At 39.6% G+C, this 15,117-nt stretch overlaps 1 protein-coding gene across 3 annotated transcripts in view; it reads right to left on the bottom strand.

Moving 5' to 3' along the window:
• The window catches only part of SDG40 (SET domain group 40), a 36,883-nt gene extending 25,118 nt beyond the window's left edge, over positions 1-11,765 (bottom strand). Inside the window, exons 1-4 of one of the 3 annotated variants that reach the window (XM_088946615.1) lie at positions 11,394-11,765; positions 11,067-11,214; positions 10,781-10,912; positions 10,549-10,689 (exon numbers count right to left, since the gene is read on the bottom strand). In XM_088946615.1, coding sequence (XP_088802741.1) covers positions 10,549-10,689; positions 10,781-10,912; positions 11,067-11,214; positions 11,394-11,539 — 567 coding nt within the window. In that variant the 5' untranslated portion in view covers positions 11,540-11,765. The remainder of the gene's footprint in view (positions 1-10,548; positions 10,690-10,780; positions 10,913-11,066; positions 11,215-11,393) is intronic. The other 2 variants (XM_088946614.1, XM_088946616.1) reach the window with 2 other exon arrangements.
• Positions 11,766-15,117: the final 3,352 nt, after the last annotated feature.

Genomic DNA, 15,117 nt, shown 5'->3' with positions numbered 1-15,117 from the left:
GGAAGTTTCATGTGACTCACTTAAAAGTCACGTGAGCGTAAGTAAGGGGGGAAGGACTATAGTCAGACATCTGGGTCTATCTTCTTCCCCAAAGAAGACCCAGTCGAAGAACAGCCTGAGTAGGCCGAACAAGTAAAATTTTAAATGGGTTTCAAGAACACCAATAGATGAGGAGGAAGACAGGACAGGTTCGCATAGCCCAAACCCCAGATATGCTAGGACACGTACAGAGGAGAGAGATCGGGAAGATGGAGGGTGGGTCGATTATGATTTGTTTGATGAAGAGGAAGTTTCTTCTTCAGTTGGGTCAGAGACTGATTCACTTGAAGAGGTGACAGAAGTGGTTTTGCTGGAAGAAGATTTGCTTGACACTAGTTTTCTCTTCGATGTTGATGTGAGCTTGGAGGAAGTCAACTCCACTCTGAAGCTGCCGAACAGTTTGGCAGACAGGAATGATACCGAGTATGGCTTGGTTGAAGGGGGAGTCCATCTGGATTTGAATAAGGAAGAAACTGTCCAAGTTCCGAACAAGGTGCAGATAACTGATAAGCTGGTATGCGGTGATCGCAGGCAGCCACGCTCCGATGACCAAATCTGGGGTGAGCAAGAGAGCCTAAGGATTATATCACAGGGTAAACCAATGGCAGGAAGTCTTCCACTTAAACTGTTACTGCTAAGGAGAGTCATGAACACCAAATTCCTAATATTCGAGTTGGAGCAGAAAATCCTTGTTTATGTGTTGAACCAGTGTTGGAACCCTATCAAGGTATGACTGTGAATTTCAAGTTTGATGCTAATTCTCCCTTGTCTGTTGTCCCTATTGCAGAATCCCAGGTTGCCATCTTGCAGCAAGCGTAGAAGGAGAGTGGGGAGGTGGGTAGGGAAAAGAGAAGCTTAAGGGAAAGAGAGGAGGAAGAGGGGGAAAGAATCTGAAAATTAATAGAAAACCTTTTGGAAGAGTTTAAAAGTAAAGAAGTGGAAGCCAGCAGATAGAGGAGTTAGGCTTAGACAAAAATGAGGATCTAAGAAAGCGTAGTGTGATCAAGGGGAAGGAAAAGGAAGACTCAATGGCTGAGCTTGTAGACCAGCTAGGTTGTAAAATAAAGGACCCGAAGGATATCAAAGTTTTTTAAAGAAAAAGGAAGGAGGTGTCTAAGGCTAGAAAGCGGAAGCTCAGTGAAGCTGAAAGATTAAGGAGAGAGGTTGAGGAGGATAAGAGATTTAGTGAGAGTAAGGGGAGAAGAAGGGGGAATAACTAGGGGGCAGAGACAAGGGTTTATAAGGAAGTGAAAATGAAATTTAGAGCTGGAACGTTAGGGTTTGGGGGAGGAAGGAAAAGGGCTATGATCAAGGAAGTAATAAGAAGAGAAAATCCGGATGTAGTTCTCATTCAAGAATCAAAGATGATAGAGTTTGATGGTAGATGGGCTAGATCTATTTGGAAGGAAAGAGGTATTAAGTGGGCAGTGAGTCCCTTCCTGGGGGAGTTCAGGGGGAATAATAACTGTGGAAGGATGAGGTTATGGAGGGAGTGGAAGAGCTTATTGGAAGGTTTACTGTATCCATCAAGTTTACGCAGTTGGTAGATGGTTTTGAGTGGGTCCTATCAAATGTCTATGGCCCAACTGGCTATAGGGAGAGAGGTGAACTTTGGGAGGAATTGGGAGATATCAGAGGACTATGGAAGGGCCCCTGGTGCCTAGGTGGAGATTTTAATGTCATCAGATTCCCGCAAGAGACTAATAATATGAGGAGAGAAAGGATAACTAGTATGAGGAATTTCAATAGTTTCATTAATGGCTTTGAGTTAAAAGAGGTTCCTATCTTGCATGGTTGTTTCACATGGTCCAATCTGCAGTTAAATCCAATCTGCTCAAAGTTGGATAGATTTTTGTTCACTACAGATTGGGAGGAGCATTGAGGGTGGTTACTTCTAGGATGTTGCCTAGAATTACTTCAGACCATTGGCCTATCACCCTAATGAGAGAGGAGGGAAGTAGAGGACCATCACCAAACAGGTTTGAGAATATGTGGCTTTCCCACCCGGGCTTTGTTGAGTTGGTCAAGTCGTGGTGGAATGGGAGTAATCCAAATGCAAATTGGGAGGGCATGAAGTTCCATTGGAAACTTAAGGAACTGAAAGGAAAGATTAAAGAGTGGAACACCCTCCAGTTTGGTAGAATTGAGGAAAGAAAACAAGGAGTGATCAGCAAAATGGAAGAGTTGGATGCTAAAGAAATGGGAGGCACATTCAAAGAGAGGGACAAGTTGGAAAGGTGGGAGCTCAAGAAACAATTAGAGGATATTCTATATCCGGAAAAGGTATGTTGGAGGCAAAAATCTAGGCATAGGTGGGTGAAAGAGGGTGACAGGAATACCAGTCTTTTCATGCAATGACCAATGGTAGAAGAAGGAAGAATCTTATCTCTAAACTAGAGGTTGGAGGGTGGTCCTTACTCAACAGGCTGAGATAGCCAATGCTTTTGTAGAGCACTTTAAGTCCATCTATGGAAGACCTTCAGACCAGAATTTTTGGTTGGAAGGTCCAGATTGGCCTAAACTTTTGGAGGAGGACAAGGTGTGGTTAGAAAGGAGGTTTGAGATGGAGGAAATCAGGGGAGCTATATTTGCATTGGACAGATCCAAAGCACCAGGGCCAGATGGTTTTACTATGGCTTTCTATCAGGATTGTTGGGAGATTCTAAAGCAAGATATTATGAAAGTGTTTGATAATTTTTTTGATAGAGGGGTGATAAATCTAGGCTTGAACTCAACATTTATTGCTTTAGTTCCAAAGAAAGATGGAGCTTGTCAACCAAGAGACTTTAGACCTATCAGTTTGGTGAATAGTTTGTACAAGATTGTGGCTAAGGTCTTGTCTCAAAGAATTAGAGAGGTACTGCCAAGCATAATCTCACAGAATCAAGGAGCCTATGTGGGTAAGAGGCAAATCGTTGATCAAATCATAACTGCAAATGAATGTGTGGAGGAGGTGAAGAGAAGGAAGAAAGGGATTGTATACAAGCTAAATTTGGAGAAAGCCTATGATATGGTTGATTGGTCATTCTTAATGCAAGTGATGGAGTGCTTTGGATTTGGAGTGAAATGGTGTAAATGGATCTTGGAGCGTATTGAGAGTTGTCATTATTCAATATTGGCGAATGGGACAATGGTGGGTCACTTTCCGGCTATAAGGGGAATTAGACAAGGTGACCCTCTCTCACCATTCCTTTTTACCTTGATTGCAGATGTGTTGGGGAGACTAATAGAGAGGGCATATTCCATGAACCTAGTGAAGGAATGGAGGGTTGGAAGAGATGGAATACCTATCACTCACTTACAATTTGCTGATGATACAATTTTGTTTTGTGACGGGGAGGAGGTGGGGTGGGTTAGGAACTTGAAGATGATAGTGCAAATTTTTTAAAAAATGTCAAATTTGAAGGTGAATTTTGATAAGAGTTGTATAGTGGGGATTAACATGGAGGAGAGTGCTATGCGAGAAGGGGCTGAAATTTTGGGGTGTGAGGTTTCACAATGGCCATTGAAGTATTTGGGGTTGCCTCTTGGGGATAATTCGGAGAATAACAGTTTTTAGAGCCTGGTAGTTGACAGAGTCACCAAAAGGTTGGCTTCTTGGAAGAAGAATTATTTATCCTTGGGGGGCAAAATCACTTTGATTAAGGGCCCGTTTGGCAACTTCTTGTAGCTCTGACAGCCAAAAGACGCATTGAGCTTTTGATATAAGATCTGGGCAGCCCAAAGACCGTTTGGCAGATGCACGTCTTTCCGCGCGAGAATAAAATGCAAATGACGCGAAAAGCTTCATTTGAAGCTTCCCGAAATCAGCCCAAATTTGGCTTTTCGCGTCTTTTTGGCATTCAAGCTTTTGGCGGTTAGATCTTCTGTGCACCAAACAGAAATAGACCGATTTTCGGTCTTCTCGACTTGTAAACAACCAAAAGACCACGTGGAAAGATGCTTCCAATACAGCCTAGTCCACTTTGTCTAGCTTGCCAATGTACTATCTATCTATTTTTAGGATCCCTAAGGGTGCAAGTAAAAGTTTAGAGAAGCTTATGACTTTGGAAAGATGATGTAGTAGAGTTAGTGGAGGAGTTAATAGAAAGATTCTCAGTTTCCATCAAATTTAAGAATGTAGAGGAAGACTTCACTTGGGTGTTAACTAATGTCTACAATCCCAATAATTATAGAGAAAGGAATGACATGTGGAAGGAACTGTATGCAATTCAAGGTTTATGGGAAGGTCCATGGTGTTTGGGAGGGGATTTTAATGTGATACGATTTTCTGAAGAAACTAATAACTCTCAACAAACCATCACAACCAGTATGAGAAAGTTTAATAGCTTTATTGCTGATTGTGAGTTAAAGGAGATCCCATTAGTGCAAGCTCGATTTACTTGGTCTAATTTACAGGAAGTGCCCTTGTGGTCGAAGTTGGATAGATTTATCTTTAATGTTGATTGGGAGAATTATTGGGGAAACTTGGTGTCTAGAGCTTTGCATAGGGTGACCTCGGATCATTGTCCTATAAGAATAGGTGTGGAAGATTTTATCAGTGGACCTAGACCCTTTAGGTTTGAAAACATGTGGCTAACCCACCCGAATTTTGTTAATGAAGTAAAGTTTTGGTAGAATGAGGAATTGAGGGGGATAAAATGGAAAGGGGTTAGATTTCACAAGAAACTATAGAGGATAAGAGCAAAAATAAAAGTTCGGAATAAGAAACATTTTGGAAGACTTGAGGAGCAAAAAGTGAATCTAATCTCTAGGATAGAAGAATTGGATGAAAGAGAGGCTCAATCTAGAATGGAGGAGGGGGAAAGAGTTCTGAGGGGACAGTTGAAGAAGGACCTAGAAGAGGTCCTACTGAGGGAAGAAATAAGCTGGAGGCAGAAATCGAGGCATAGATGGATTAAGGAAGGTGATGGGAATACTAAGTTTTTTCATGATGTAGCAAATGGGAGGAGGAGAAAAAAAGTTGTGTCTAAGTTAGAGGTAGGGGGGAGGAATTCACTAACCAGGATGATATTACTAGGAAGTTTGTTGAATATTTCAAATCGATTTATAGAAGACCCTTGGAAGAGAGGAGGAAAATCGAAGGGATTGATTGGCCAAGCTTGGAGGAAGATCAGGTTAGGTGGTTGGAAAGAAACTTTGAGGAAGAAGAGGTTAGGAAGGCGGTGTTTTTGATGGACAAATCCAAAGCTCCAGGACCAGATGGTTTTACAATGGCTTTTTACCAGGATTGTTTGGTGATAAAAGGTGATCTTTGTGAGGTTTTTAATGAGTTTGCAAAGAAGCATATAGTCAGTCGAGGCATTAATTCTACATTCTTGGCCCTAGTTCCAAAGAAAGCTAATGCTCTCCATCCTAAAGATTTTAGGTCAATTAGTTTGGTGACTAGTATTTATAAAATCCTGGCCAAGGTCCTGTCTTTAAGGATTAAAGAAATCCTCCCCTCCATTATTAGTCAGGCTCAAGGGGCTTTCATCCAAGGGCGTCAAACAATTGATCAGATTCTGATTGCCAATGAATGTGTAGAAGAGATGAAGAGGTCCAAGCAGAGAGGCTTTGTTTGTAAGCTTGATCTGGAGAAAGCCTATGACTTGGCGGACTGGCAGTTCCTACTAGAGATTTTGAGGAAGTGTGGGTTCGGGGAAAGATGGTGTAGTTGGATGACTAGTTGTGTTAGCTCTTTTCACTATTCCATCCTAGTAAACGGGGTGGTGAGGGATTTTTTTTTTTTTCCAGCTAGTAGGGGAATCAGACAAGGGGACCCACTTTCACCCTTCCTCTTTACCTTGGTGGCTAATGTGTTTAGTTGAATTATCACTAGGGCTGATAGGGAAGATGTGATAAGGGGTTGGAGAGAAGGCACAAACTGAATTCCAGTCACTCACCTTCAGTTTGCATATGACTTGATGATCTTCTATGAGGGAGGCTTCGGTGAGAAGGTGGAAATTTTGAAAGAATTGATTACAGTTTTTTAAGGAGTCTCTAATTTGAAAATCAATCTAGGAAAAAGCTGCATAGCGGGAGTAAATTTAGTTTTTGAGGAGGTTGAGGCGATTGCAGGCTGTCTTGAGTGCTCCATTTCCTCCTGGCCTTTGTCTTAGGGCTTCCGTTGGGAGCAAACCCTAAGGAGAGTAGGTTCTGGACCCCAATCTTGGAGAAATTAGAAAAGATATTAGCTGTATGGAAGAAAAATTATATCTCTTTGGGTGGGAGGATCACTTTGATAAAAGCTACCCTCATGAATCTACCTACCTATTATCTCTTTGTCTTTAGGATACCGTCTAGGGAAGCGAAGAAGTTGGAAAAATTGATGAGAGATTTTCTATGGGAACCAGGAGGAGGTAAAAAAGACCACTTAATTAATTGGGGGGTTGTGGGTAGAAGCAAAGAGGAGGGAGGATTAGGGCTCGGGAATGTGCTTAAAAAGAACTCAGCTTTGTTAGGGAAGTGGTTGTGGAGATGGCCTTTGGAGCGAGATAGACTCTGGCACGAATAGTGAAGAGTATTCATGGATGTTCAGAGAGTGGTTAGGATGTTGGTACATCAAGGAGGGCTAACCTAACCACACCTTGGAAAGCAATTCACAAAATTCTTCCGTAGTTCCTCAGTTATGTCAGGTATGATGCTTGTTCAGGTAATTCTATTTGGTTTTGGGAGGACATTTTGGTTGGAGATCTCCCTCTGAAAGACCTTGTTCCTTCGTTGTACTCTGTTTCCTTGTATAAAAATGAGGTGATCTCAAATTCCTTCTGTCGAATTTATTCTTACCAACTTTGTCTTGGGATTTTGGTTTCCATAAAGGGTTAAGGGATGAGGAAATTGAGTGTTTGTCTACTCTTCTGTGTCTCCTTGATAAGGTTTGGTTGGATCCCTCGAAACCTAATAAAAGGATTTGGGCCATTCACCCCAATGGGTCTTTTGTGGCTCCTTTTTCAAGTTCCTCTGCCAATCTCCCTCTCAACAGAGTTTCCCTTCCAAAGAAGTCTGGTGTAGACCGGTCCCCCCCAAGGTTATGGCTTTGTGCTGGGAAGTGTGGCATGGTAAAGTAAACACGATGGATAACCTACAAAAGAGAAGACTCATCCTTTGTATTTCACCAAACTGGTGCATTCTTTGCAGATCTCATGGTGAGGATTGTAATCATCTATTTTTATCTTGTAGTGTAACTGTAGAGCTCTGGGCTTGGCTTCTATCTTTGTTTGGGTATAGTTGGGATATGCCAGCAAAAATAAGCACAATCTTTAACCCTTCTTTCTTCTCTTGGCCCCATAAAAGAGGAAGGAAAATGTGGAGATGCTCGCGAGCAGCATTGTTATGGACAATATGGGAAGAAAGGAATGCCAAAATCTTCCAAGAAAAAGGAAAAAGCAGTCAAGCCTTAAAGGACAGAATTATGTCCAGGCCATTACATTGGTTAAAGACTAGAATTATTTAACCATTTCACTTTTACTGATTGTTGGAAGGATTGGAAATTGGTAGCAAGTTGTTCCTCCTACAAGGGAAGGGTAGTGTCTAGCTGGGTCCCCCCTCCTCTTGGTTCTTTGAAGCTGAATTTTGATGGGAGCAGTCAGGGTAACCCAGGTCCCTCTGGGATGGGAGGTGTACTAAGGAATGAGGCTGGAGAGGTTGTCTTAATCTACTCTGGCCCTTTAGGAATTGGGAACTCTACCCGGGCAGAACTGTTAGCTGCAATACAAGGAATACTTCTTGCAAAAGAAGTGGGTGTGGAGCAGCTTCTGATTGAAGAAGACTCTAAGACAATGGTGGACTGGTTAAATAATCGGGAGGATGTCACTTGGGGCTACAAAAATTAATTAAAAAAATTCAAATGGCTTATGTCTATAACAGTACAATGGGTTAGGAGATCAGCTAATGCTTTTGTTGATGTCTTGGCAAAACAAGGGATAAATAGGGAAACATTGTTCTGGGCACAATTGTAACTATTGTTTTAATTTCAACACTCATGTTTTCTCTGTTGTAGTTTGTGTATTTGCTGTTTGGAGAGGCTGCTCCTCGTGCCTCTAAGGAATTTATGTTATTTATCAAAAATAGCTTATGAGGGACTTCTTGTGAGAGCCAGGGGAGGACAGGAAAAGACCATAGGGTGAAGTGGGAGATTGTCTCTAGAAGTAGGGAGGATGGTGGTTTGGGACTAGGAAACATTAGGAAGAGAAATGAAGCTCTTTTGGGAAAGTGGCTATGGAGATTAACAGAGGACAGAGTAAGTTGTGGGCTAAGGTGATATTAAGTATACATGGGCTTGTTGATGATGGGTGGGATTCTGGAGATCCATCCATGCCATTCTCCCTTCTTTCTTGCAGCACATCAGGTATGATCTTTGCTCTGGTAACCAGGTGAAGTTCTGGGAAAACCTTTGGGAGGGAGAAGTTCCATTAAAAGATAAGTTCCCATCCTTATTTTCCCTCTCTCAGTATAAAGGGGAACCTATGTCTTCCTTTCTAGTCCCTTCTGAGTCTACCTTTAGCTTTGACTAGGATTTGGATTTTAGAAGAGGCCTTAGACTCATAATTTAAGGATGCTCTGAAGTTAGTTCAAATTTTGAATAGGGTGGTTTTAGACCAATCAAAAAGGGATTATAAGATTTGGACCTTAACCCCTTCTGGTTTCCTTTCCTGTGCTTCCTTCTTTAAGTCTTTGGTGTACTCTACTAACAATAGCCTTCAAAATTATCCAATAAAGGAAGTTTGGGGTAAACTGATCCCTCCAAGGATTGGAGCTTTTTATTCGGAAGCCTAATAGGTGCTTGTCCCCACATTGGTGCATCTTATGCAAGGCTAATAGTGAAAGCCCCAACCACCTATTAGTTTCTTGCCCTTTCAGTTCTGATATTTGGGTTTGGTTTGTGGATTTATTTGGTTGCAGGTGGCTCCCTCCCCCAAGCATACAAGGTTTGTTTGTTGCTTCTTTCTTTAGGTGGCTGAAGAAAAGAGATAAAATCATGTGGAGATGCTTGAGAGCTGCCATCTATTGGACATTGTAGGAAGAAGGGAATCAAAGAACCTTCTCTGAGAAAGAAAGAAGAGCTTATTGAGGTCATAACAGTTAGAGTGATGCAATGGTTGAAAACTTTGGAGTTGTTTGTTGGTGTCTCTACGGGTATGCTGCTGAACAATTGGAAGGAAGTAGCCTCCTCTGTGCTGACTCAATCAATGGTGCGCCCTCTGCGGTCACAACCACCCCTGGGGTTTTTGAAGTTAAACTTCGATGGGAGTAGTGAAGGCAACCCGGGACCATCATGTGTTGGAGGTGTAATCAGAGATGAAAGTGGGAAGGTGGTTGCATTATACTCAGGTCCCATTGGGTTGGGTGATTCTCTTAGAGATGAACTATTTGCTTTCTTAGTAGGGCTAAGGAAAGCAAAGGAGCTAAACATCCAAAAATTGATTATTGAAGGAGACTCACAGCTAGTGTTAAATTGATTAAGGAAGGGTAATGGTTTTTGGATCTATGCTAATAAGAGAAGAGAGGTTAAGTGGCTGCTAAGGGGAGTGGAAATCCAGGTTCTATGGTGAAAAGAACTGCAAATGCCTTTGCTGATAACTTGGCAAAACAGGGGGTGGGTAGGGGCCAATTGTTTTGGGAAATTCTGTAATCTTCTTGTTGTTTTGGGGGAGAGTTAAGTCATTTTATCTCTCCCTGAAATATTGTATGTATTCTTGAATTCTTTTAATACAATTGAATTCTGTCATTGGTCAAAAAAAAAAATCAGAAACATTGAAGGATTAATATATCTTGGTCCTTTTGTTCATCATCACCTAAGGCTTGTCCCAACCATATGGGGGAGCTACATGAATCTTATTTCGCCATTCCACTCTATTCAATGCCATATCCATCTTTAAATTATGGGTGCTTAAATCATTTCTTATAACTCCCACCCAAGTCCTTTTTGGTCCTTAACCTATCTAATTTTGAGGATTTTTCTTTCATTGATTCCTGTAATGATTCAAAATGTGATATGTTGCAAGTTGAAGGGGCTAGACAAGCTAAGGGTAGAGTGAAAGGGACTTGGGTGATAGTAATAAGAAATGATTTAAGTGCCCATAATTTAATGATGGATATGACACTGAACAGAACGGAGCGGAAGAACAGGATTCATGTAGCCAACCGCATATAGTTGGGACAAGGCTTAGATGATTAAGTGTGGCATTTGAGTGAATCCATGATATATATGCTGCAGATCTTTCTTTTAAATCATTTAAATGCTGTAAATCAGTGAATCTTTCATACATAAGCCATACTGTGAAGACCATGTAAGCTATGTCCATGGAGTTTTTGCTCCTTGCCTTTTTCATACAATATTTCCCTTAGTTGTCAAAATAAAAGCTACAATAGCCTATCAAGATAAATACAGCCAACAAGATCCACTGCTGATTGAACAGCCCTCACTGATAAACTGATGGACCAAATAAAAGAAACAAGACGCAAAATATTTGCATGTGTCAAAAACACAAATGTCCATTTCTTACAGAATAGTCAAAGTGGTCTCACAGTTGCAGAAGCCCAGAGCCATGATTTAAACGTTAAAAGTTGAGGTCTCAGCTCCAGTTCTTTCATGACAGGAACCGATTCTTTCCAGTCCAGTTCAGCCTTTGATCTAGCTTTCTCTGCAGCCCAGACAGCATCCTCCACCTAGATTGGCAATGAAGATCACACAGAACGTTACAACCTTTAAAAGCAATAGTTTTAAATAAACTCTAAGCTAGAAAGCACGAAACTGAACTTGCAGAGCTTGAGTCTCAAACCAAGTGAAGCTCGCTAGTATGTTGTAGCTGCGAGGAAGTTGAACTAAGTAAGGGTACCACATAGAAGCCTTTCCTTTATCTATTTCAGCTAATAAACATACGGCCAATATCTGCAGAAAAGTTTGAAGAAGAAAAAGAAATTTTCCAAAAGATATAGATTTTAAAACTCCTAAAAAGAAAGTAGCAACTTAAAAACATAATTAAGCAACTGAAAAACCATCTAGAACTTCGAAGTTTAAGCGAAGCAATTTATTTGAGAATCACCTGAGTAGAAGAGAGATGAGGGTATCCGTTGACAGAAATGGAAAGTTTCTGATCTGTCAACAGACTTTCCCTTGTCATCAAAGCGGATTTCGGCACTCTGAGAATCAACTCTCCTTTCCTAAGTTCACGGGCAGCAGCTAAACCTCTACTGCAGAATTCTCAAAATAAGAAGAAAGTCATTTCAGTTTGCAAAAATTCGAGAAGATGACGATATAGATTTGCTTTGCTAATCTTCAAAAAAAGAATAAAAAATAAAAATACCAATATGACAAAAAATGCCAAAATGACTTCTTTGAGAGAAAGAAATAGGCCATAAGGACTGCTTACCCCCCGGCGTCCGGAAAGTGTGAAACGAAAAGGGAATTGCCCAAACATAATGCAGTCGTTGATTGCAAGGGATTGGTTGAGTCTGAGATTCCCAACTGCGAGGCCCACTTCAAGAAAGTTTCCAGGTTTCCAGCCTCTCCCCCCATTTCTTTCTCCTGGTCTCGCCTCGGCTTCGACTCTCACGAGTCGGAGCTTTCAACTCACTCAACTGACTCAAGTTTCAGAGACTAATGTTTCACCTAATTAGTCGGAGCTTTCAACTCACTCAACTGACTCAAGTTTCAGAGACTAATGTTTCACCTAATTACTAAAACCTAAATTTTAGGCCCTGATAGACTTTTAAAAGTATAAAAGTATGAAACATGCGATATAATGTTTATATTGCATACTTTTTTATTTTAATTCCATACTTTTTAAAAGTACAAAATTCCCCCAAAATCATGAAGTTGGCTTTTTAGGCCCGATAGACTTATAAAGTATTTTTATACTTGTAAAGTACTTTCATACTTTTGAAAGTATAAAAATATGAAAAATACAATATAATGAAAAGTACGATATAATATTTGTATTATATAGTACGATATAATGTTTGTATTATATAATTTTTATATAATTTGTACTTATTAAAAGTACAAAAAATCCCAACAGCACCAAATTGGCTTTTTATATTTCATGCCTTTTGTGAAATATTACTTTCGTTATCATGCGAACGGGTGGTCACACGTGACCACCCTCCAATACAACTCCCGGCCCTACCTCCATTCGCTGCTATTGGAGTTACACCAATGTCATCGGTCTCAGCCACCAAACCACCGAAAACCATCATCAAAAGCGTGGACGGACGTGCTTTTACCCAACAGGAAATAGTTCTTTTGTTTCGAAAATCATACTTTACAAAATTTTTTATCTAAACGGTTTTCGAAGTATAAACACCAAATAAAAACATTTTTTGTACTTTATACTTTGGTACTGTTAAAAGTACAAAAGTAGAAGCCTACCCAAATAGTGTCTTATACTTTGTGCTTTTGGCGAAATAGTACTTCCATTTTTATGCAAATAGGTAGTCACGTGTGACCACTCTCTATTACAACTCTTGGCCCTACCACTGCTCGCCGCTACGGGAATTAGATCGCCATCGCCGGTCTCAACCACCAAATCATCGGAAACCGTCACTAGATGCATGAATGGATGTGCTTTTACCAAACAAGAAATGGTTCTTTTGTTCTCTAAAGCATACTTTACAAAATTTTTCACCCAAATGGTTTTCAAAGCACAAATACTAAGGTAAAAGCATTTTATATACTTTGTACTTTGACACTATTAAACTTCAAGTGAGGGTAAGAGTTGAATTTACTCAAACCGGATTAAGTGGTAATTTTGCTGCACTTCAGGTGATTGATCACTTCACTTGCTTGGCTACTCAACTTTCCAATGCATGACACTTCTAACAGGGATATTTTCTTTTGGACCATTTTACCCCTAGTTTTAAAGGATCACCATGATCTAATTCTCCTTTTCCTTTTTTTCTTTTTTCTCTTTTTTTTTTTTTTGTCAGTTCCATTTTGCTAATCCACTTAGGTCTATCCAATGCTAATTGCCAATGTATCAGGGATCGAGGACTTTTAAGTAGGACGAAACATGGCTTTGGACAAGGGTTCTAAAACAAATGATAAAATGCTCAAGAAATTTAAACTATAATGGGTATTGGATCTTTAAATCAATTTATAGGGCTTTTCTCAAGATTATGCTCTTGCGCTCCTATTCTTTTTCTTGATTTAACATTCTCATAGCCATAGATGAAAAAGATCTTCCTGTATTTTAATATAATGGGTTATGCACCTAGGTGATCAATGAGGGCTTTATTATAAGACGAAATGTAAATAGGTAAGGCTGGTAAGGCTGAAATAAAAAATAAATAAATAAAAAAACCGAGAAATTATGTCACTATTGGACAATATCTTATCAATTTGATCATCATATGTTTCTTCTCAATTGATTGAGGTCCACACGTAGAATTGAACATCTGACATTCGCTTCTTAGAAATGTTTACTTGAAGGAATTTTACTATAAAGGCTCAAAGGGATAACTAGTGGAATAAGCAATAAAAAGGGTTTAACGAAAAAGGATAAAGCAAATAGCCAAAAGAGGGCCTCCCATCATTTCTATACTTAATGCATAAGACATAGGGAAGATATACATGTCAAGAACAACTCGAGTTTAACTGAATCAAGGGCATTTATGTTATTTGACAACTTCAACATTGGAAATTTTCAAGTCACCCGAATGAGAGTGATTCTTTCTGTTCCTCTCTCATTTCCTTATTTTCTTTTCTTTTTTCTTTCTTCCTTTCCAATTCCCCTTTTTTCTCTTTTCCTCTTTTTTTTTCTTCTTCTTTTTTTTTCTAAAACCTTTTCTAGCATTTTCGAAAGAAGCATATTGAGAATTTGATTGGTTTAACAAACAAGAATGTCCAATGAATTACCTCAATGGGCAAACTAGTGGTGTTAACAGTGGCAATGGGTTTGAGGTAATAAAAACAACAGATAATGACCTACAGTCCTTTCCCTAATTAGTCAGTAAAGCACTAAGTTAATATGACACCTTCATTCTATGTTGGCTCATAAAGTGTATCAAAAGGAGTGCATATCCCATCACAATGAATTCAACCTTATGACTGTCCTAGTTTGAGCTATTAATGGTGGGTTTATCTATAAATGCGCTTGGGGATGGATATTGTTATTTTAGTTTTATACGATTTCCCTCCCCTCCTTAGACATTTCTAGCAATGAACCTTCAATTAGCAATCATCATTTCACCAAGTTATGCCTTCGAGGTTCATTTTAAGTTATGATTATAGAATACTATGCTCATACAATCCCCCGAAGGAAGTGGCGACTCTATCTCTTCCAAGGTTGGAAAATCCCTTTCTTGTTAAAACTTGCTACATTATTATCAAAATGACAAAATAGAACATCCAAGTAAAACTCAAAACACTAACTCAGAAAAATTGAACTTAATATACAAATTGCAAAACGAAATGATAAAAAGATGAATCGAGTCCTTTGTTAGGTAAAAACTAATTGATTAAAAGATTATGACATTTTTATTATTATAGAGTAGTGACAACATGCTTAGAATCTTTTGGGTTGATCTTGGGCCCATTTGGCATGTCTTTTTTGGGAAGATTTTCTAGTAACTTTGACATGCAAAAGACATATTGAGCTTTTGCATGAAGATCTGAGTAGCCCAAAACATGTTTGGTAGATGCACGTCTTTCTGTGCAAGATTAAAACGCGAAAGACACAAAAAGCTTCATTTGAAGCTTCCCAAAATTAGCTTGGAAAGACTCACCTAATGGGCCCCTTATCTTGTTCTTATTTCTCTTGCTTTTTTCTTTCTCTCCCCTCTTTAGAGCATTGGATTTTCGAATAATGGACACTGTATGCATGCGATAGAATAATGAAAAAACATAAATGTGCATGTATGCGTGTGCCATTGGTGAAGTGAATGAAATACGAGATAATGATAAAATAAATGTGTGGCCAATGTGTGACTAGACCTATTAGGGAAGCAACCTAAGGTTGTTTAATAGGTAAGAAGGAGTCTAAAACCGGAAAAGAAGATAATTTGAATATAAATATCATTGATCAAGAAATTCACTGATTATGAGATTTCATTTTTATTTTATTATCCCAGCTGAACCTAAACACTGTTACCCAGGCT

Source organism: Nelumbo lutea, chromosome 5 (assembly GCF_056320005.1).
Source record: "Nelumbo lutea isolate HS-2025 chromosome 5, American lotus-T2T, whole genome shotgun sequence".
Lineage (NCBI taxonomy): Eukaryota > Viridiplantae > Streptophyta > Magnoliopsida > Proteales > Nelumbonaceae > Nelumbo > Nelumbo lutea.
This window is presented reverse-complemented; position numbering and strand designations above follow the sequence as displayed.